At 31.8% G+C, this 23,860-nt stretch overlaps 1 protein-coding gene across 1 annotated transcript in view; it reads right to left on the bottom strand.

Moving 5' to 3' along the window:
* The window catches only part of LOC145265505 (uncharacterized), a 55,561-nt gene that overhangs the window by 11,429 nt on the left and 20,272 nt on the right, over window positions 1-23,860 (bottom strand). Inside the window, exons 5-9 of the mRNA XM_080121404.1 lie at window positions 19,862-19,923; window positions 15,892-15,989; window positions 6,139-6,249; window positions 2,792-2,911; window positions 367-629 (exon numbers count right to left, since the gene is read on the bottom strand). Coding sequence (XP_079977530.1) covers window positions 367-629; window positions 2,792-2,911; window positions 6,139-6,249; window positions 15,892-15,989; window positions 19,862-19,923 — 654 coding nt within the window. The remainder of the gene's footprint in view (window positions 1-366; window positions 630-2,791; window positions 2,912-6,138; window positions 6,250-15,891; window positions 15,990-19,861; window positions 19,924-23,860) is intronic.

Raw genomic sequence — 23,860 nt, 5'->3', positions numbered from 1 at the left:
AAGAAAAGGAAAAAAAGGGAAAAAGAAAAGGAAAAAAGAAAAGGAAAAAAAGGGAAAAAGAAAAGGAAAAAAGGGAAAAAGAAAAGGAAAAAAGGGAAAAAAGGAAAAAAAGGGAAAAAGAAAAGGGAAAAAAAGGAAAAAGAAAAAAAGGAAAAAGAAAAAAAGGAAAAAGAAAAAAAAGAAAAGGAAAAAAAGAAAAGGAAAAAAGAAAAGGAAAAAGAAAAAAAAGGAAAAGAAACAAAAAAAGAAAGAAAAGGAAAAAAAAAGGAAAAAGGACAAAAACAAAAAAGGAAAATTACATTTTTTATGCCTGATTATTTTACTTCAACAATTATAGATATACATGCACAAAAACTCAAGACTTACTTTCTTTTTTCTACGTCTTCCACAATCGACTGAATAAAGCGTAGTCCCTGTTCCACAATGCCATGCCGTGTCTTCAGCTCGTCCAGTCGTTTCCGTCGTGCGGACACAAGCTCCAACTTTTCAGCCTGTAACTGTTTTGCAGCCGCAACTTTTTCATGCATGCTGTTCAAGTTGTTCTTTAGTTTCTGTGGAGAATGGACAATGTTCTGTTCCAATTTCTTACATTCCTCCGTCACTTTCATTAGTTGACACTTGACCTCATCCTAAAAAAAAAAAAAAAAAGACAAAAGTCAAAACTGATTTTTTGAATGTAAATTAGTGATTTCATGGCCTCTTACTAAAAGTTTATTTTTCTTTTTCTTAATATTAAGTTTTTCACCCCCCTCCCCATCAGAATTCTCTTTACGATACAAACTTTTACTTCCTACATTGTGGCTACTTGTTTCATCCGACAGCCAATTCTAATTTTCTTTTTCTGTTTATGTCTGCTCTTATGAATTTTAGTAAACAAATATCTCAACATTTTTTTTTTTTTACAAATGGGGAAACATTGAATTAATTTTTTTTAATTACATTAAAAACAATTTAATAATGCTGTTTGGCATCCAGTAGAATGCCTCATCCCCAAAGTGATAAGTAAATTCAGTATTTTTTTTTTTTTATACTTTAACTGCAACTCCGCATTCATGTTAATTGACAACGTTTAGAGGTTTTCTAAAACGAATATCACATTTAAATTTGGGACAGACAAATAGTTTTCTGGATATTAAGGCATTTATTATTCAACATAAACCTTTATATTTTCACTGGCAGCCATATTTTTTCCAAACTGAACAAGCACTATTGTGCATGTGTGCTAAAAAAATACCCCCTATACCCCATGTTAAGAATGGTGATAGCTGCTAACATTCATTAAGTAATGCATTAGAAAAAAAAAAATCCTAATATCCAAAATACTACTTGTCAGCACGAAATTTGAATGTAATATTCGTTTTCAGCATAGGAAAGTGTCAAAAAAAAAGTAAAATTTTACTGAAAATTTTAAATAATTTACCAGGGTTTGTGCAGATTTTTACTTTGATATGTAATTTTTTCAGAATGATGTTATAAGAAAAAAAAAATACATTTAAAAATTTTACATTAAAACAGTTTTTATTTTAAAATGTTTTTTTATATCTTGTAATAATCAATATTTTTTTTAGTTTTTACATTGAAATTATTTTTTTCCAGAATGATTTCATAATACATTTTAATTTTACATAAAAATAATCTTTACTTTGAAATGCATTTTTGAAAAATATCTTGCAACAAAAATATATTTTTTTTTAGTCTTTACTTTGAAATGTTTCCTTTTCAGAAGGATTTTATATAATAAAAAATACATTTTAAAATTGATTTTGCCAAAGAACATCTTGTAGATGATTATGAAAGTTTCCCCCTTGCTTGCCCCCTACCAATTAAACTCACATGTTTAAAAAAAAAAAAAAAAAAAAAAAAAAAAAATGAAATTCTGAATCCTAATTCAATAAAATATTTGTAATATAAAATAAACATTTCATATCTAAATAATTTTAATTGAGAAAAAATCTAAAAGATCAATTAACGTTAAATTTTCAATTATAAGGTTGGTTGGTTGTTTTACGACATATCAACCCTTTTCAGGTTATTTAATGCAGAAACCAGAGATTTTGAAGAAAAATGTTTTAATAGAATATATTTGTTATTTTCAAATCGGTTTCTATTTAACCCATAGTTGGGACCCTAACAGGTACTACCACTCCGGGTCAGAGTGGACCTGGGAGCAATGGCAATTAAAGAGTGGCTCCACACTTCCAAAAGCCCGCAAGTTGGGGCCTCACCATTGGATATAGTTTAAGGTCATATTCAGGACCTTAATTATAAGGAAACTGGAAACCAGTATGCAAATATTAATTGGAAGGGACATTTCCTTGGTATACACTGGCATGACTTTCGGTAAACAGAAAGCAGAAGTCAAAACAACATAAGTTTTTGGAATTCAGTCATATCTATATATAAACCAGCAGAGGTGAGAGGGGATGAATTCTGGCCATCTCAGAGAGAGAGAGAGAGAGAGAGTGGTGGGGCTTTTTATCTAATGGTTCAATTGGACTTAGGTTTCAATTTGGTTGAACTAAGAATTCTCATTTGCAAGTCCGTTGTTCAATAAAAGACTGACCTTCCCACCCCACCGGCAAACAAAACTTTTGTTATTCGTTTTAAGCTGTTAAGAGTTGTATTTTTATTTGCAGGGTGAATTCTTCCCTTGCAGCAATGACAAAGACCACAAAATTAATACTGTGACTAGTGTCGAAATCAAGCAACAAACTTGGACCAGCGGAATGAGCAGACGATAATGGTCCTTGCAATACACGCACACAGACGCATGTTGACAAGTTTTACATACCCGATGGACTCTTGCCTTGGAAATCGACTCCTTCTTTGCAGAGATTTTGGTCAACATATTCTGACTATCTTTTTTAATTGCCATCACATTCTTGTGTATAACCATAATCTCCTCTTGAACCTTAAAAAAAAAAAAATAAATAAATAAATAAATAAAAAATAAACATTAATGGTTGCTCATAAAATTTATGACATCTTTTCTTGTTGCCTAAATAAAATTAAAAAAAAATAGGCAATCATGTAGTATGGTTAACAGCAGAAATTGGAGGGAGGGCAAAATATACAACTAACTAAAGACAAGTGGTTCAGTTAAAACCATTGATAGACTAAAAATCTTAAAATAATTGAATGACAAATAATAAAAATGGGGTAGCAGTAGCAATAATAGTGTAATATGTGAATAAGTTGATGGTATTAACAAAAAATTAGGAGACAGAAAAAGGAAGTAGCAGCAACTGTGTTAGAGAGGTCACGGTAAGAGGATAAAATTAATAAATGAATAATGTAAAGAAATTGAAGCAGTAATGCGCATTTTAAAAATATTAAAATAATTGCAAGTTAGAAAATTTTTCTAATCCTATCTTCAGAGATGATCAGAAATTGTGTTGGATTTTAAAGGTGCTTATACAGATAAAAACAGGTGAAAATTGCATTACAAATAAAAACTCTTTGATATATTTATCAAAAACAAATATCTTCAAAAAAAAAATCAGGAAAATTATTCAATAGAAGTTTAAAAGTAAAAACTAATTTTATCATAAACTGCAGTTGTATCATTAAATCATTTTCTGAAAACAAGGGAGACGATTCAGTTCATCGTTTTGGCTAATGTTAACATTTGTCTTGAAATGGAAGACAAAAAAAACATCTGCATCTTTATATGTATTAACACTGATTTTATTATTTGGGAAAAAACAAAAATAAACAAACAAAACGATTTTTAAACATCCGTGTTATGTGGTTGCACAGTGTTATTGTCTTGGTTGTTGATAAATTCAAATTTCTAGCACTGAATAAGCATCAGGGGAACGCCCCCCCCCCCCATCTATCGGTCAAAAAAAAAAAAAAAAAAAAAAAAAAAAAAAAAAATTACATCTGGTTTAAAAACATAACACAGGATTAACCATATTGAAAAACAGCAACCTTTTAGTAATTGTCTGTATTTTTTTTGAGATGAGGTGTTTTCATTGAGATTGTCAGACTGACTTCCTCATCTTGGTTGTTATCATCACAACGTTTCATCCGTTTTGCCCTCCGGCCTTCATTATACAAACCACCTGATGAAGGCCGGAGGGCAAAACGGCCGAAACGTTGTGACGATAACAACCAAGATGAGGAAGTCAGCCCGACAATCTCAATCAGCAACCTTTTAGTTTCATAAATATTATGTTTCTAAAAACTTACAATTGGTTAATGGATTTCATTCGAATGAACTTTCATGAATCATTTCTTAACACTCTGGACTGGGACATCCATAGTAGCACACTTAAATCCTTCCTAATTTAATTCACTAGTTTCAAATTTTTTTTTCTCTGGGCTGCATTCTCAAACTAAAACTTTGTGTATAGCATAAGTTTTTTTTTTTTGTTGTTAAGAAGCAAACATCAAACATAGAATTCCTCTGCTTGATTATATACCTTTTTTAATTTTTAAATTTTGATTTCAAAATGGTGTAATGGAAATATTACAAAGGTATTTGCAGCTTCTCTTCCAATTTTCGTATTTTAAATCATGTCAAATCACACTATTTCCTTATGACGGATTGATTGTTGCTATTTCTTCTGATAAGTTAAGGGCATAATAGATTCACTGATTGATATAATTAAGTGATTGTTTTTGCACTACGAAAAAGATACGGTCAAGAATTGTTAATGTCAACTGAATTAAAGGAATTATAAGATGGTCAACATTATGAATTTTGGAATATAGTTTTTTTGTCATTTATTCTCGATTATATATATATATATATATATATATATATGAAATCAAAGGCATGTAGTGTTTATCTGATAATACGCAATGGTAAACTTCAAACTAATAAATAAATAACTAATAAATTTATATATAGAAATTTAATCCCAACCGAATGAAAAAGTTCAATACGCAATAGAGAGTAGAGATTATAAGAAAATTAAAACTGTAATTTGAACTTTACAATCAAAATTGTTCGACTGAATACTCCAAAAAAAACAATTTACAATGATGAGAAGAATAACAAGAATAGCATTCTTTGAAACTCCACAGAATAAGAACTTTGTAAATTGTTTTTTGGAGTATTCAGTCAAACAATAATTTTGATTGTAAAGTTCAACTTACAGTTTTAATTTTCTTTTTCACACACACACATCGCAGCATACTTTAAAGAACTGGTTGAATAAATGTGACTTGTGGTCCCACAATAGGGCCAAGACCATACTTATAAAACAAATGCAGGTATACAACATTGTGGTGATGAGACAGAGGTTTGAACTTGGTTAATAGTGCAGGACTGATTAGATTGGAGACACTTTTATGGAGAGAGAGAGAGAGAGAGAGAGAGAGAGAGAGAGAGAGAGACTAGTAGTTGATACACCAGCTCATATATGGCAATATTCCATGCATGAGTGCATAGTGGATTTGTCAGGTATGAGTATTTTTCTAGTGTGGTAGAGGAAGCCCACTTCACAGCAACCATGGCAATGTCTTCTATGTATTTATTCTAGTTCATGGTACATGTGGATGTCAGGCTGAGGTGTTTGTGGTTTTGTTTAATTTTTAATGTAGAAAAGTATGCATTCATGACCCGAGAGATTCATCTCTCTGTTGCAGATATTGACAGTATGATATTTAAAACAAGAACAGTAATCTGAAGAATCCAAATAATGCAAATAACCTATCCTCATCTCAAATATTCAGAAGCGTATAAACTTTTAGTTCTAAGTCCATTGGAAAGCTCTTTTGTTTGTAAGTCAATTAATTAAAAAATTCAGAAACATAACCGTGAAAAAGAAAAAAAAATATTTTTTTTTGAAGTTTAACCTAAGATCACGCAAACAATGTAGGTTAATTAATAACCTTTGTTAGTTAATTAGGAAGTAAATAAAGAAAACATACCTTTCTTCTTTAAATAATCTTCAAACGGGAAGTAATATCAATGGTTGACAAAATAAAAATCAATATACACAGATGCAAAAGACACGTCCGTTTATTTATATGGTTACAAAACGAAGAGAGAAACAGCACACGTCATCCACTTGTTTTATACAAGTCAAAGGACAGACAGCTCCAAGTTACCCCAAACGTTAAATCACGTCAGTACAAACCAGAGGCAACTCTTCACAACAAAGAAAATGAAAGACAAAAACTAACCTGTTGAATCTTATTCTCCCTTTCATTATGCTCATTCATTTCAATGGCAATTCGATTTTTTAATTCTATGTTGGTCTTTTTAATTTTATCATATTGGATCTTGGAACGGTCCTGCAATGATAATCATGAAATAAAATGCAATTAAATAAAAACCATCAAATCATTAAATAACACGGTTATTTTCTACAAAGGGATTTAAAATAAAATAACAATCAGAGCATGCGAGGTCCTCTTCCACGAGTGAATAAACCTGTCGCAGCAAAATTTACTTTCACCATGACTAATGTTCGTGCAAAATTTCCAAAAAAATTCAAGGGGTAGTTATTGAGAAAAGTATAAACAAATGAACGAATTGGGGACAATTTCACTTTACTGAGGGGGCGGGGATGTGAAACAAGAGTTATTCCAGAAAATCTTTTCTGTTCTGGCAAAAATTTACTTTCACCATGACTAAGGTTTATTGTGAAAAAAAAAAAAAAAAAAAAAAATCCAAGGCATGGTTATTGAGAAAAATGCAAACAGATGAACATGAATGAATTACTAAGTCAATTCCTCCTTTGTCGGGGGAATAATAAACACAAAGAAACTGCATCAAACATACAAATTCCTTTTCTTAAAAAAGGATTTTTAGCGATTTTAATAGTAAATCATAGCCATTACAAAGCTTCTTCTCATCTCAGTAGTTCGAATCGAGTTTTTTTATATTTAGTAACTATGGTGAATGAAAACAATGTTCGCGTATCCTCATAAAATTTTATGTCCTTAGTTATATAAAAAAAGTATTTGATCAATTTGTGATTTTGGAATATGACATTTTTGTTACGTGACAGGTACGCACACCAATGATTTTTCTTTATTTTTTCTTATTTAAAAAAAAAAAAAAAAAAAAAAAAAAAAAAACTAGGTTGAATTCTGGACTTGTACCAATTTGTTTCCTTTAGCTGATTAAACCTAATAACTTATAAAACTCAGTGTATGTCTCCATTTTTTTCAAACTACGAAAGGTCAGAGCGACACTAGGCGGCTCAAATGATTGCATTTTTGTGAACCGTTTGTTTTTATGGGTATTTAGCCGGTAAAAATAGCTGCTAAGAGGTCAAAATTGAAAGAAATTGGAACTTGGCAGGGATAAATCAACTTAGTTCTCTTGCATGCATGCAAAAATATATATATATATATCATGGGATCCAGATTTCATGTCTCGCTAGATGCTGAATTGTAGACGACGAAACACGTGTCAGTGGATAATTATATTTTAAAAATAATATATATGCCGCTCCCCATTAAAGGGGGTACCAAACGGGTCAAAGGAAAAATTACTCCCAACTCGCATTTAGGTAAAAATGCAATTTCGCATAAATAATTGAATTCATTCAAAAAGTATCGCTAACAAAAACAAATAAAAACATCTACATAAAAAAAAAAAAAAAAGTGATACATTTAGTAGTCAGGCGAGGCAGTCGTGTGGTAGAGGTTTAGGCTTCTTATCATAGGGTCCCTGATTTCGAGTCTCGCTAGATTCAGCCACTCTGATGAGTCGTAGATGACGAAACACGTGTCAGTGGAAAGTTATATCTTAAAAACAATAATAATATATATATATATATATATATATATATATAAAGAAATGATGGATTCTTTCGTTGATTTCGACATATGAGCTTCTGCCACAACAACTAAGTAACTCGGAAATCCACACAGATGATTTGTTTATAGTGATGAAGGCTTTGTGTAGATACTACTGCTAACTTTTGTCTGTGCATATGACTGTCACAGGACAGAGTATACAGTAAACCGCAGTTTTTTTGTTTTTTTTGTTTTTTTTTACATCAGAGTTTCCTTCTACTAGATACATGTCTTAACGAAAATCTAGGAGTGCATCTCTCCCAGTGAATTAATGCGGCCTCAGATACTAACCTGGAAATTTCTATGACAGCGCAGTACATACAGCGCCTAGACTTCCCAAATAGTCACCCATCTGGTACTGGCCAGGCATAATGTTGCTTAACTTCAATGATCTGACAAGAATTGGTGTGTCAACGTGATTGTATCATCACACACACATTAACGTTTGTTCATTTTTAGCTATTTCTTATCGAACTGATGATAGCTCAAATAGTAACAACTGAGACCACAATGCTATAAGTTTTAGTTTCAATTCTAGCACAGAAGCCATAATTCCCCCCCCCCCACTTTTGAAATCACGATAAATTAGGTACAATATGTAATAATAGATAGAGAATGGACTCTAATGATATATATTAAATCTACATAAATAAAAACATATTTAAGTGTATTTTACAATTAGGCAGTGCTAGCCACCGCTTGCTAATAAAATATAAAATTCATTTTCCACACATTTGATATGCATGTCATTACATTGGATTGAAGTTAATCGGGTCAAAAGTTCAAATCATTCAACTGGCAGTATAGTTACATTAGCCACACTGATGATTTCTAGCAAGGGAGTATGAAACGTATGTTCACAAGGATGATAAACATTTATATATTACTAGCCTGGGTGCCCGGCATTGCCCGGGTGTTTGGAGGTGTGTTGAGAAAAAAAAAAAGAATGTCTTTGCTATTGCACCCATCACCAAACCGGAAGTGGCAAAAGTTTAAATTAAGGTGTGTATTTAATTTGCCTGACTTTCATACGCTCTTTTTCCCCAGAATTTTAGATTGTTGCGTGTATCTTTCATTTTTCAGTATAAAAAAAAAACAAAAAAAAACAAAAAACTGGGTTCGAATCGGCAGTTCCCAGTGGTCTCCAGAAAACGATGTAAACGTTTGGTCAATGTCGGCTTTTTTAGCGTCATATCAAACAATTTCTTTCGTCTGGACACTCCCCTAATAAATAAACGGGGAGCTGGTTTTCCCCAAAGTTGGGTAAAAACAAACAAACAGAGTTATCGACCTCATTAAAAACTGTCCCGCAGAAAATGTTAACTGCTGACTAGCTACTGTTTACGTCGTCATAACGCTCACAGAAAATGTTAACTCCATGATTTCCACTTGACCTCATTAAGTCATTAGGTGCCGGCACCTGTCAATTCTCTTCCTACTCAAATAAATTCAAACGTCTTTCGGTAACTCTTTCTTGCTGGCCAATTGGTTAACATGTCATGTTTTTTTCACATTTTATTTCCCAACTTCACCTCAGGGCTTCGGGTTCGATCCTACTTACATGCCAAAACTTTTTACCCCCCCCCCCCGTTTCTTACACGGGCAACGCCGGGTACCCCCGCTAGTCTATATATATATATCTATATATATATATATATATATATATATATATATATATATATAAAAGCCAAAATGTTTGTATGTATGTGTTTGTATGTCTCGCAAAAACTTTTGACATTGGTCATGGATTTTCGCCAGATCTGTATCATTTTAAACTTTCAACCTTCGCCTGACAAATATCGAAAAATTGGCCAAAAAACGTTAATTCTTTCACCCTGAAATCAGTAGTTTTTTACAGAGGGGTGTGGGTCAGCAAAAACCGTACTCTCATGATGAGTTTACGCATGCGTCACATGATATCGTAACGTGATTTACTTTAAATATTTGAAAAAGCGACACAACGTCGTCTTAGCTCAGTTGCTTAGAGCACGGCCTAATTATCTAAAGGTTTTGGGTTCGAATCGTGGTGTGAGATGTCTTCTTTTTTTTTTTTTTTTTTTTTTTTGCGATTTTTTAAATTTTAATATTGAAGCAGAGTTATTTAAGCCATTTTTCACGTGTTTTTTTTTGGAGGGGCGGGTATTTTTCATGTTTGTTTTTCTGTTTTTTTTACTTAGCTTATCCTTAGGTTTTCATTAACACCCCAACCCCCGCCCGTCCACACACACACACCAGAAAACACGAGTACGCAAGTTTTTGTATGTCCAACAAAGGCTTTTTTTCACCGGGCTTCTCATGGGGGAGGGGGGGTTACCATCGCTTAGAATTGTTTATATACCCCCTAGATAATAATATCTAGGATTTGTGAACGCGTGTCGCATCCAGATTTATTTACGTCAACTTTTACACGATTCTTGTTATTTTGGCCCTTTTCGTGTGGATTCGGCTTTTTCATATAAAAGCGAAACTGATGTGTAACTAAGATGTAGTTCTCAGCCTACGGGGCAGGGGGCACCCAGAAAGCAATGGATGTTTGGTCAATGTTGGTGAAAACCGTCATATCAGACAATTGCTTTCATTCAGACACTCCCCTAATAAAGGGGAGCTGGTTTTCCCCAACACGTTGGGAAAACAAACCAGACAAAGCTGGGTAAAAAACAAACCCAAAAGAACCATCCCGCAGTTAAAATTAAGTACGCAATTTAATTTCCTTTGACCTAATTAAATTCGCCATGCAACTGCCACTTGTACGTTTAAAATGTTAAATTAAAATTTGTTTCAGTTACTTTCCTTTCGTGGGCAAACGGTAACTTATCAAGTTTTTCACTTCAATGTTCCGGGTTCGATCCTACCTACCAAAACTTTTTTTTTTTTTTTTTTTACTTTACCTTTTCTTTTTACATCATGTTTGCTGGTTTTTGTTTTTTGTTTTTCCAGTTTTTTAAAAGTTTAACCACAGGGTTTGGAAATATAAATTTTAGAACTTAAAATATTGCAGCATAAAGAATTGATTATATAATGTTATAAATTGAATTTTAAAAGAAATTCTTAATGCTGCAATATTTTATTTTTTACTAGACTATCTTGTCCTTTTCTTTAAGTTTTAACAACTAGTCCTTTACTTTTCCATGGTTAAGCTTAACCATATTACTTTTCATGCTTGCATTTTTCTTTTATAATGAATAATTTATCCAGGTTTTCAGTAAATTCACTTGTTCTTTGTTGAATTTCAGTCTTATTTTTTTTTGCTCCCATAAACATAATATACACATATGTAATAACAATGTACAGAACTTGTCTGCTTTCAATAAAATCCCCCAATTATCTCCCTTTCATACTTTCATTCCGGTTTACTTGTTACTTCTCTTTTCACGAGAGCAGTGAATTGGTAGCAACATTAGTCACTACGGACACCAGTCATAAAAAATGTCACTCTCCCCCTTCTGGTTTTTACAATTTTGAACATCAGAAAATTCATAACTTGCTTTACGGAGCGAAAATTGAAAACTTTTTTTTCACAATATAGCTGAGGTGAACTATAATAATTGTTTGAAATTTGGTCGAAAAAATGAGTGAAGCGGTGAAACTTTAAAGCAGTTCTAAATGATTAAAACTGCCACTTAACCATATATTCAAACACGGTAGTGTTTGAATGAGATATATATATAACTTGAGCTCCTTCAGCTATAATTGAAACTGAAACCAAAACTTATGAAGAATTCTTAAAATTATTTTTTACAAGAAATGGAAGTCCATATTATTAAAAGGCAGTCACTTAAGTGAAACCAATGATATTTACTGAATTGTCATGTCACAGTAATGAAAATATCCAAAAATTGTGAGCCCCCCCCCCCAAAAAAAAAACCGATAAGGCAGAAAATTAATTATCAATGAAAATAATTTTTGAAGAAAAAAAAAAGGAGATCGGAGAGCTCTAATCATAAAAGGAGGGAGGTAAATATTTTCTTAAAACTGAACATTTTTGGTAGTGGTGGGACGATTAATTGGAATCGGAATCGTTAATCGTAAGAATTGTGTATTTTGGGAGGTATCGGAATCGGAATCGCATCGTTAAAAATACCTTAATTTTCCGATTCCTTCATTACGATTCTTTTAGTCTGATGTTGAAAAAAAGAAAAAAATTTCCTGATATTTCTAACCGCAAGAGAAAAATAAAAAGAAACCAAAGAAATTCATTATTAACAGGGCAATGCTTAGTGCCCCTCCCTTACAAGGTTCATTCATTCAGATCTATTGTAATCAAAACTACAAAAGAGTTAACTTGAAAAGAAGTATGCAGGGCTCTGCATTGCGAGTAAAAATAAAAAAAAAAACTGACAAATCTTCTAATAGTGAATGAAAATGCTTTTTCAACTTATATTTTCTTAAAATAAAACGAGCAAAGTCAAATTATTTAAACAGTAAAAGGTTTAATAGAACAATATACTTTTTTTTTCTTTTTTTAAAAGAAGGCTTTTGAAAGAAATATCTCTAAAATGAAATTGATCACGTTGTATTATTTCGCAAAGTTTTGACAGTAGTCGGTTTCTTTTGAAGTTTCAAAAAAATCGACCCCATACCTATCTCTTCCAAACCTAAAGTTATTAAATAACCCCTTCGTTAATTTAAGGGTAATTAATTCAATGCAGTCAAGTTTTTTTTTTTTTAATTTAATTGAAATAAAATCCATAATTTTTTTTTTCTCCAGAAAGATAAAACCCTGAATTTGATTATATTAAAAGCAGAATAATATAATCTTTTTTCTAGAATTTTAAATTGAAAATTAAAAGTGTTTTGTGCAGTTTTTTGCCGAATGAAAAAGAAATTAATATATATATTTTTAAAAGGTTTTGTAATCAATTAATTTTTATGTCTAAATAATATTTACGATTAATTAAATAATTTCATTTTAAAAAGTATTTATAAATAGAATTTTACTAAGGACTTATAGTTTAGCAATATTGAACCGCATCAACCATGTGTGAATTGAACACAGTCAACCAAAAAAAAAATTCAAAAGAAAATGCGGGTTTGTATTACTGTACACATAGATTCGAAAAAGTTGTCAAAAAACAAATATATAACAAATACATGTTATCAAAGGCAAGATAAGTTATTTTTCTACCTAACTGGATATATTTTTCGGGTTTTAATTCAATGTAACATGTTTATTCAGCTCGAAAAGCATACAGTGTTTACCGATGTATTGGAAAATTCAAAATGGCGCCCGACACTCTTTAACACAGTAAGTTCAGGAAAAGATGTTATAAATAATAAACAAAACAAAATACCGCTAGAAACTCGCTCAATATATGTTACCGTGACATATTTTGACATATATTCGGTGTTTTTTTAATAGTATTTTGTCTAGTTTATTATTTATAACACCTTTTCCCAAACTTACCATGTTAAAGAGTGTCAGGCGCCATTTTGAATTTTCCAATACATCGGTAAACACTGCATGTTTTTCGAGCTGAATAAACATGTTACATTGAATAAAAACAAAATAAATTACCCAGTTTGGTAGAAAAGTAACTTATCTTGCCTTTGATAATATTTGTTTGTTATATATTTGTTTTTTGACAATTTTTTCGAATCTATGTGTACAGTAATACAAACCCCAAAATTTAATAGTAAATTATTTGTTTACAGATAAACTGAATTTTCTAATATGGCCCAAAGTCCCAAAAAAAGTCTTTTTGAAGATGATGAGTTGAAACCCATTTGCAAAGTCTGTCAAATTAAAATATCACGAGGAATAAAACCATCTAACATGACCACAACCAACATGTTAAAACATTTAACTATGAAGCATTCAAATAAATTGGAGGAGCAAAATAAAAAAGAAAAGGAACAAAAAATTACCAACTAGTCACTCAGAGCAGTTTTATTAGTGAGGGTCGAAATCGCAGTGTCTTTTTTTTTTTGCCTACGTCACCATCTAGGTGTCACCAATTTTTTTAACCCTCCTTAATTTCAAAGAGTAAATACAATATATACAACTAAAAAAATAATTTTTAAAAATGCTGATTCCATTCATGAAAAATTCTTTTAACTAGAAATTAAAACTTAGGTAAAGATAGCTGACTGACAGCAACTGGAGCACTGGTTAACTACTGAACCACGTGGAAAGGTGGGGGGGGGGGAGGAAAAAAAAAAGGAAATTAAATGATAATAAATTATGATAACCGTCTTTGAAAGGCACTAAACTCCTAAAATTTACTTCTTTAAAATTTTAGGCGGCACTCCCCGGCGATTTTAAAGCACTCTCTCTCTCTCTCTCTCAAAAAAAAAAAAAAAAAAAAAAGATTTAATTTTTAAGTTAATTTATGAGATAAGTAATTTTTCAATGTTTAATATGTTTTTAAAGTTTCAATTATCAATTAAATTTTTTTAATTGCATTTATTTTTCAATTTATTTAAAAAAAAAACAGGGTTTTAAATGTATTTTTCAAGGTAACAAGCTTCGAAAGAAGTCTAATAAAAAAAAAAAAATCACTTAATTTTTAATTTCGACAACCCTGAGAATTTGATTATTAAAAAAATATTGAAATGTGACATTTTTTTATTTAACATTTCTATTAGTTCAATTAATTTTCTTTCAATAATTCATTTCACTCAACAAACTTCACCATTTTTTGTTTGTTTTTTTTATCTTTTTCTGTAATTTTGGCAATTATGTTTGCTCAATTTTATCTAGTATTTCATTTGTTTTTTATAGTGGTATCATTTTTATATGTGTTCTTTGATATACCCTATTTCAAAATTAGTTTGGCTAAACTTATTCTTCACGTTAGAAACGTGTAAAAGCAATGAAAAAGTAAGAAAAAATAATAGGTGTTAACTACTCCTTATGAATTATGGAGGTCTGAAGAACTGCCGTCACAAATACAACTATCAATAGCTAAACAAAAAATTGTTTTTGAAATTCCTTTAATTGTAACTTTTCGCTATACCTACCTTTTGGTATAAAACACAAAAACTTTCGATTAATGGTATTTCTCATATATGGTCGTTAACTTTGGAAAGGTTATTTTGTATCTACGGCGCCATGTCACGTGGTATATTGTTTTTTTTTTTCATTACGCACGTTCATTTATAAATTATTAAATCAAATATTTATCTTTTTTATATTTAATTAGTATATATTTTCTTTCTCTTCCGCTATATTTTTTTTATTTAATTCATTAAATCTGTTAATTATGAGGACCAAAATAATGAATCGTGTGTATTTATTCTCTAATTTTCTTGTTTTTGTTCTGTTATATAAATTCTATTTTATTTGTTTTTTCTCTGAAGGATAAATTCTATTTTCTTGGAGTTTTTTTTCTGTATTCCAATTAAGTAAAATAAATTTTCTCTAAAATAAATTTTGCTAATTTTTCCGTTTAGTTTACTATATAATAATTTTATTTAAACCAAAACACGACGGTGTAGACATAAAATATCTCTTCCAAAGTTAGGGAACATATTTGGGAACTACCGACCATAAGTATAAAACTACCTGGTATATTTCAAAACAATAAATTCCCTAGGAATCGGAATCGTACTTGGTATCGGAATCGTTAATCAATATTTTCCTGGAATCGGAATCGGAATCGTATAAAAATTAGGAATCGTCCCAACACTAATTTTTGGCCAATTTAGCAAAATTTAATTTTCGTTGTATTTGAAAACTATTTTCATTGATAATTAATTTTTTACTTTATCTTTTTTTGTAATTTCTTTATATTATTACTGCGACGTGACAATTCAATAGCCGCCATTAATTTGACTTGAGATTTAACATTTTAAATTTTCAAACCAATTTTTCTTTAGTTTTTTTAAAAAATTTTTTAAATATAGGGGGAATTTTGGACAAGTATCAAAACATTCTTTGGTACTAGCGCACTTATTGATCCGTGCTGAAATAACATTTAAAAAGCCATTCTTAACATGAGGAGAGGAGGGCGTTTTGTACCTATTATGAACTTTAACCTTACAATTGAATAAAAAAGAAAAATTTTAAAAAGTGTGGATCAGTAAGTGCATTAGCACCCATTTTTTAAAAGAAAAGAAAAAATATAATTGCCAACAAAACAAAAACTAAGTTTAATTTGCTACAAGAAAACAAAATAAATAACTTACCACTTTTTCCAAGATGGACTCAACAATTGGGACGCGGTTTGCTTTGAAGCGCATGAAGTTAACGACTGCACTGCAGATGAGGATGCAACGTTTTTGCTCTGTAAAGGGAGACACAATGACAATATTTACACAACTTACAAAAAAAAAAAAAAAAAAAAAAAAAAAAAAAAAAAAAACTTTTTTCCAAAAAATCTAAAATGACTTACTATTGCGCAAGAACCTGATAATTTGCTCAACATCAGTAATGCTGTGTATTTTTTCAAACACCTTATAGGGAAATGTGTCTCCACAAACAATTCATATATCAGCATATATTGTCAGCTTACATATCGCCCGTCTTCTGATAGCTTCATCTACCAACATCTAGTATTACACGACACCCCCAGAAATGAATTCAGAAATATATCAATAAAAAATACTGCCATTTTAGCCACCTCATATTGTAACTTGAGCTTTCCATCATAGAAGCCCTACTCAATCGCATAAACAAACACGCCATAAGGCTCAATGAGGGAGAGGGTATGATTTTAATTGACTTTTTCAACAAACTCAATTTTTTAATTCAATTCATCACACACCTGAAGATGACTCATGGGAATTGAAAACGTTTGCAGCTATACAGAATTTCTTTTTACACTCAAACACAATAGTCGAACATTGTCCCATCATCTCAAGAGAAACAAACGGAAATTATTCCTAGTGTTCAACAAAACAAAAATGTTGCCCAAACGTACCAATATATATATATATATATATATATATATATATATATATATATATATTGGTACGTTTGGGCAACATTTTTATATATATATATATATATATATATATATATATATATAAAAATTGGAAGCATATATCTTATTAAATAATCACTTGCATATGCCACAAGAATTCAACACAAACAGCAATTTTATGTACGATCCTTTCTGAGTCGATATTAGTTTTATTGGTATCAAGTCTCATCACCAGCACAGGAAACTGACACCAAGTTCAAAGTTAAAGTATAGCACCATGACTAATGTGAAAGCAGCAAACAGTGACACATTAAACGCAGAGAAAAAGATACACCAAGGTAATTACATCCTATGCAACAGTGGCAGTATACAATACACATGTCTAACCTCTTGCATGTGTAGGAAACAGATTTGCAAAATCCTGGTATCAGCAGAAGCTTGCACACACACAGACACAACCCACTAGCAACTTCCAGTTAATAATAATCATATGGTGAGTACCTTCAACAAGTTTCAAAACTTTTTGCATGAGTATTTTTATTGATAGTACACACATTAAACTCTAGTCCTCTTTGAAGTAATCTCCTCAGACTGCAATGCATTCATTGTACAATTCCACCAACTTCTGAAAAACTCCATGGAAGTCCTCTTGTATGAGGGTGTCGTTTTCCCTCGTCACGGCCTCTTTCATCTTCCCAATCGTCTCATAATGACAACCTCCATGGTTTTCCTTGAGCTTAGGGAATAACCAAAAGTCACAGGGAACAAGGTCTGGACTATAGAGAGGACGAGGAACTGTCTTGATACCCATGACATCTTTGGGACAAACTTCACAAATCTTCAGTTCCTCGCAAATAATTATATTCAGTTCCCAAACCGACATCAAACTGTGCACTAATTGTCTCTATAGACATACGACAGTCCTAATCCATGAAATTCTTTATTTGGACAACTAACTTTGATATTCTGACTTTCTTACTATTACCACATCTCATCCCTCAGACTCCCTACCTTCCGTGAATCTCTTATGCCACTCGAAAACTGATGCTGGATTCATACAAGATGGTCCAAAAGCAGTCTGAAACATTCCATATATCTCTGTGGCATTATTTCCAAGTTTAAAAACAGAATTTTATTGCATATCTTTCTTTTAAAGTGTCCTCACGCCCAGATTACATTTTTCAAATTCACCAGCTGTGACAATCAGGCTTTAGTACAGTGTATTCCAATTCCTGCTGTAGCTGTTCATTTGAACCTGAAATCATAAAAATTGACAAGTCATCTCATAAGATGTATAGCAATAACATAATTTTCAAGAGTCTATGACAATTTTAAATGCCTGTACAAAAATGTCAGGAAACTTATTGAAGGTACCATCGTAGCACCACAAACTTCATTTTGCCCAATACATTCAAGAGTCAAAACCCTGAACTCCATATCTTGACAAACATCAGTTTTAAAGCTAAGACTATTCTGATCAATGCCTTGGGGCATCTCGCCACTTGTCGCCAAATGCCTTCTCTAAGGTCAACGGGTCGTAATTGTAGGAGCTGCGGAAATTAATAAGTAAGGTTTGACATTCAAACATTTACAAACTGTATACTTCATTCATAAGTAAAAATGTATGGCTGTCATATTTGCATCGTTTTCACGGTTTACACAAAACAATAATACTTGTAATCAAAATGTAGAGACTTGTTTCTAAATCTCAATTATCCTCTCATCTTTTTTTTACTACATGGCTGTGAGACGGGATGCCAAAATGACACGATCCTGGCTACAGTGCACTGGCTGGAGAAAATTGCCTGCCACACTCAACAGGTTCCCATGAGAAAATGTCACACAACGACGCTTCAATTGGCACGGCCATGTCATCTGCTGTTAGTCATACTAAACTTTTCAAAGTGACCCACATTGATGTCGATAGCTCAAAGCCATATAAGGATGGGATGTATGGGGGAGGGTGCTTAAAACATGAAAGAGATTAATTGATGGTGATCTGATCCTGATATGTAGCACAAGCAAAATAACAGGGAGGAAATAACCTCAGCGTGAAACAAAATGAATAGTGAAACCAAGGGAGATAACTCGAATAAGTTATCTCCCTTTCTGACAACTAAACAAATGTATAAAATAGTTTTAGTTCATATGGATTTACAGTTTCCATTTTTTTTATACAAGGGGGGTCACTGCTTATCAAGGCCCGAAAGCCACTAAAGGATAAGGGTTGATTGAGCGCTAGGTGGTTGGTGAGACACCACTGTAATGATCAGTAGTGGTGGAAATCGGGTAGGATTTGATTATTTACAGGACGCCTCAAGTCCCATGTAAACAAGTTCTTAAACTTGTTTACATGGGACTTAAAAACAACCATGTTGTAGGCAGCTGGAAAGCAGCCTCACAGTATAGAGTTCCACAAGTGGGCAGTTCTCAGAAAAACTTCGTTTATGGAATTTGCGTTTTAGGTCAGATAGAGAGTAGAGGAAATTATTGACAGTGGTTGTTAGCTAGACGAGTGTTTGTTGTAAATGTTTTGCGCATTTGACATGAAAACAATAGAGCAGAAATAGACTCACAAAGTATTTTTTTGTAGGAGAACTGCACGTGTGTGGAACTTTCATTTGCCTGCTTTCCAGGTGACTACAACTTGGTTGTCTTCAAGTCCAACATAAACAAATTCTTGAACCGCCCCCTTAAGTAATCCAATTTACCAAATTTCCATTACTAACAATTACTACAATATTGTCCCACTGACTACTCTACACTATAACCCTTATCCTAGAGTGGCCTCCGGGCCTTGATAGGTGGTGACTCCTATGTTAAAAAAAAATAAAAATAAAAATAAAAGAAGAGAACAGAGATAGACCCACAAAGTCTTTTCTGTAGGAAAGAGGTTGCAAGATATCACCTACTAGATTTTGAACCCTGTCAACGCAAGGAAAGAGAGCGCCAAGGAGCTTTTCCGAGATATGGCAACAGCACTCCATCTATGACACATTTTGGCTCTTATACAGGATAGAGGATTGCGTCAAGAGAAAAAGTTCTTAATAATTTTGTTCAGTTTTATGCGTTCATATACATTCGTGATGAACATAATTTTCAGACGCAAGAAACTGGTAGCTGTCAACAGCTCCATGTACCTTACAGGGTTCGTACAGATTTTCAATGTCCATTTTCAAGAACTTTTCAAAGTTTTTCAAAGCCTTCTTCAGACAAAATGTAATGATACTTACTTGGTTCTCTCATGTCTTTGAATGTGAAGTCACTGATACCACAGTCATAAAATAACTGCTGCCTAAATAAAAACAAAAACAAAAAATAAATACAATTTCAAATCAAAAAATCCTTTTGTACATTTTAAGTAGAGACCAAAAAATTAAAAAGAGGTTTAATTGGAGAAAGGTTTGGATGTTGGTAGGATCAACTCTTATCTCAAAGTTGATTATTTTGTAATTTTCCAAGATTATTTGTCACTTATAGTAAAATGTGCCTAGGTGCTCGGAGGTGTGTGTTGAGAAGAAGAAAAAAAAAAAAAAAAAAGAAAGAAAATGGTAGTAGGCAAGCAGCCGTGAACGCATACCGCAAAGGAGGAAAAGAACGTTTAAAAAGTGACATCTTTGCTGTTGCGTCCATCGCCAAAACAGAAGTGGCAAAGGTTTAAATTAAGGCCAGTTAATCGAAAAGAGGGGATGACTTTCGAAAATATCGGCGAAAAAAAGCGACCCCTTCTTGAAGAAAAGTGGCCATATGAGAGTGACGGAATGAATGTTTTCAGCCAATTTTTCGATATTTGTCGGCTGAAAGGTCGAGCTTAAAAACGATACCGATCTTGTGAAAATCGGTCGTCTCTGTCGAAAGTTTTAAGCAGATATACAAACATACATACGTAAAAATATGGTCACACAGTTTAGAAGACACTTATTTTGAATAAAATTTAAATGAGAAATTTGAAGACTTTAAAGCGTCAGAAATAATGAAATCATTTTATTTACTTTTATTGTTATAAGTCTGATATATTTCGTTATAAATAGCTTCATCAGGGTAGGAAGTCCGGTACGTAGTTTTTTTTTTACCTTTGCAGAACATGATAGTTTTTGAAAAAAAAAAAAAAAAAAACATCAATGTTTGGTGTTTGGTCAGGAAGCAGATATCTTCAAACAGCCTAACACAAGTAGAATGAACGGTTGGTTGGTTGGTTGTTTTTGTTTTACGGCATATCAATCCTATTCAGGTTATTTAATGTCGAATCCAAAGATTTTGAAGAAAAATTTTTTAATAGAATATATTTGTTATTTTCAAGTCGGTTTCTATTTAACCCATAGTTGGGACCCTAACAGGTACTACCACTCCGGGTCAGAGTGGACCTGGGAGCAATGGCAATTAAAGGGTGGCTCCACACTCCCCAAAGCCCGCAAGCTGTGGCCTCACCACTGAATATAGTTTAAGGTCATATTGCAGCCATGACAAAAGTAATCTAAAATATTCCTGTCGGAGTTATGTCCCTTTTGTATACCCTCCTACTGCCTAAATGCGATTTTACTAAATTTTCTGTAAAAATTACTTATGACTAGAAATAATTTTCTTTGATTTTTCGTAATTTTTGGATATATTACTATTTTCAACATGACAATCAAGGTAACATTGTTTTTGTTAAAATATAAAAATGGCGCTTATACAGTTTAGTCAAGATATTAAAAAATGAAAATATTGAAAAAAGTTATATGGTACGTACTTGTTATAGTCTGAAGTTCTCTGAAATAAAATTTCACTTAATTTCATCAAGTAGTTTTTATTTGACAGCGAAAAAAAACAATAGGTTCGATTTTTAGGAAGAAAAGCTAATAATAAAGAATGGGAAGGGGTGATGATGCTTTAACTGGAGTTATCTCCCTTTGGTGTGTTCAACAAATTTCGTAATGGCTGACTTCAACGTGCTCTCATAAAAACGTGTTTTTCTGCTATAAAATAAAAACTACTCGATCAAATTAAAAAAAAAATTTTTTTTTTTTTTTTTTTTTCGGAGACCTTCAGTCCAAAACAGATATGTACAATGTAACCTTTTTTTTTTTTTCTCTCGGTATTTTCATTTTTTAATGTCTTGACTATACTGTACAAGTACAAAAAAAAAAAAAAAAAAAAAAAAAATCAATCTCAATAGAATCTTAACAAGCACTGAATTTCCCAAGCTTTCCTTCTCGCCTGTGTTGGTGGGGTCATTATAATTATTAAAAATAAAAACTGCCTTCTTTAACCAATCTCATCGACTAAGCTCCAATCTATGCCCCCCCCCACCTCCCAACATCAGCAACAACTAATTGTCTCGCTACAACAACTATCAATAATTTCCCTTACTCTCCATCAGTACGTAAAACTAAACGGAAATTCCATTAACAAAATTTCTTCCATAGAATCGTTGGGCTGTGAAACAATACTGCAGGGCTGCTTCCCAGCTGACTATAACATGATTGTTTTTCAAATCTAATGTAGATAAGTTCTTATTGAGCCGCCTTCTTAAATAATCAAACCCTACCCTAGAACTGTCTGTAGTACACAATATCGTAGGACTGCTTCACAGCTTACTATAACATGGTAGTTTTCAAATCTAATGAAAATAAATTGTTGTTGAGCCATCCTCTTAAATGATCAAACCTTACACAAGTTCCACCATTGCTGTTAATCACAAGGTTGTTTTTTTTTTTACAGTCTACCTGACTCGTTAACTCTTAACCTTCAGCTTTGATGAGCAGTTAAGTACATAATAAAAAAAAAAAAAAATTCTTGATTATAACTGCATCTATTTACTGCAATTCAGCTTCATTTATAGTCAGTAGTGATGGGATGATAACCATATTTTTCTCCCCCATTCAGATATATTTACTGATTTTGTTCTGAATCTCCAACTTCAATTCCATTTCTTTTAAATTTCTAAATATAGAGTTTCTTCTGTTTCTTTGTTTTTTTTTTTTTGGGGGGGGGGTACCACAAAAGCCATAAAAATATGTGCCTACACAGAATTTTTATATTCTTGCAATAAACTCATGTCATGAGTAAGGCTGTGATAACATATTCTTCTCATTGTTTTGACTCTTGAGTATATATCTGTTAATATCTTATATGTTTTTATACAGATGGATGTGGTTCTTGCTTGATTAAGTGTGTCTGTGTTGGATATATACCAGAGTCAAAAGAATGAAAAAAAAAAAAAAATTCTGTGGCCACAGCCCTAGTCATGACTTAGTGACTTTGCCATAAAAACTTGGCCAGCGATAGATTAGTTTGGGAGTCAAGTTATTAAAACGGTCCAACACATGTCAGCATGTAAAACTAACGTTAAACTGATTATGAAGAACAAGTTATCCATCAATGATACTGAAGTAAAAGTTGATTTTTTTTTTTTTTTTAAAAGAGAAAAAAAAAAGCCCCCCCCCCCCCCCCCCGCTCCATAATTTGTAAACAGAAAAAAGGTTATAGTCAGCTAATGTACTTCCTAACTTCTGGCATAGTGCTACCGGAAGTGGTGACAAGGCGAATCAGGTCCTTAACTTTTATTGCTCTTGAAGTATTTCTCTTGTGAAACAATTTATTGGATTAAAATATAAAAGGACATTATTGAAAAGCATACAATAAAAATTAAATTATACAGATAAAAATAACACAATTAGTTTTATTTGCACTTTTAATTACAAAATTAAAAAAAGATTTTTTATTTGAAATGTTATTAGAAATATATTTATGAAATTATAAAAATGTTTTTCTTTTTTAATTTTAAAAATAAGTTTATTTGAATTTTTCAAATCTAATGTAGATAAGTTCTTATTAAGCCGTCCTCTTAAATAATCAAACCCTACCCTAGAACTGTCTGTAGTACACAATATCATAGGACTGCTTCCCAGCTTACTATAACATGGTAGTTTTCAAATCTAATGAAAAAATAATGAAAGTATAAAAATAAAATAATTGAAATCCAAGTAAAATTTCAAGTATCATAAAAAAACATACCCAATACATAATATTTCTAAAATAGTTTTTGTAAAGATTTTAAAAAGTGTTTTCAATAATTCTTAAAAACAAAAAATAATATAAAAAATAAAACTCATTTCAATAATTCTTAATTAAAATAAGACGGAAAATTTTTTTCAATGATTATTAAATAAAAAGAGAATGATCGGAAAAACGTTATTAAAAAAAAAAAAAAGTATATAGGCGTGAAAGAAAGAAAGAAAAAAAAAAAG

This window comes from Euprymna scolopes, chromosome 40 (assembly GCF_053919585.1).
Source record: "Euprymna scolopes isolate OS-2025 chromosome 40, ASM5391958v1, whole genome shotgun sequence".
NCBI lineage: Eukaryota > Metazoa > Mollusca > Cephalopoda > Sepiida > Sepiolidae > Euprymna > Euprymna scolopes.
The sequence above is the reverse complement of the archived record's forward strand: the minus strand, read 5'-3'. Positions and strand labels throughout refer to the sequence as shown.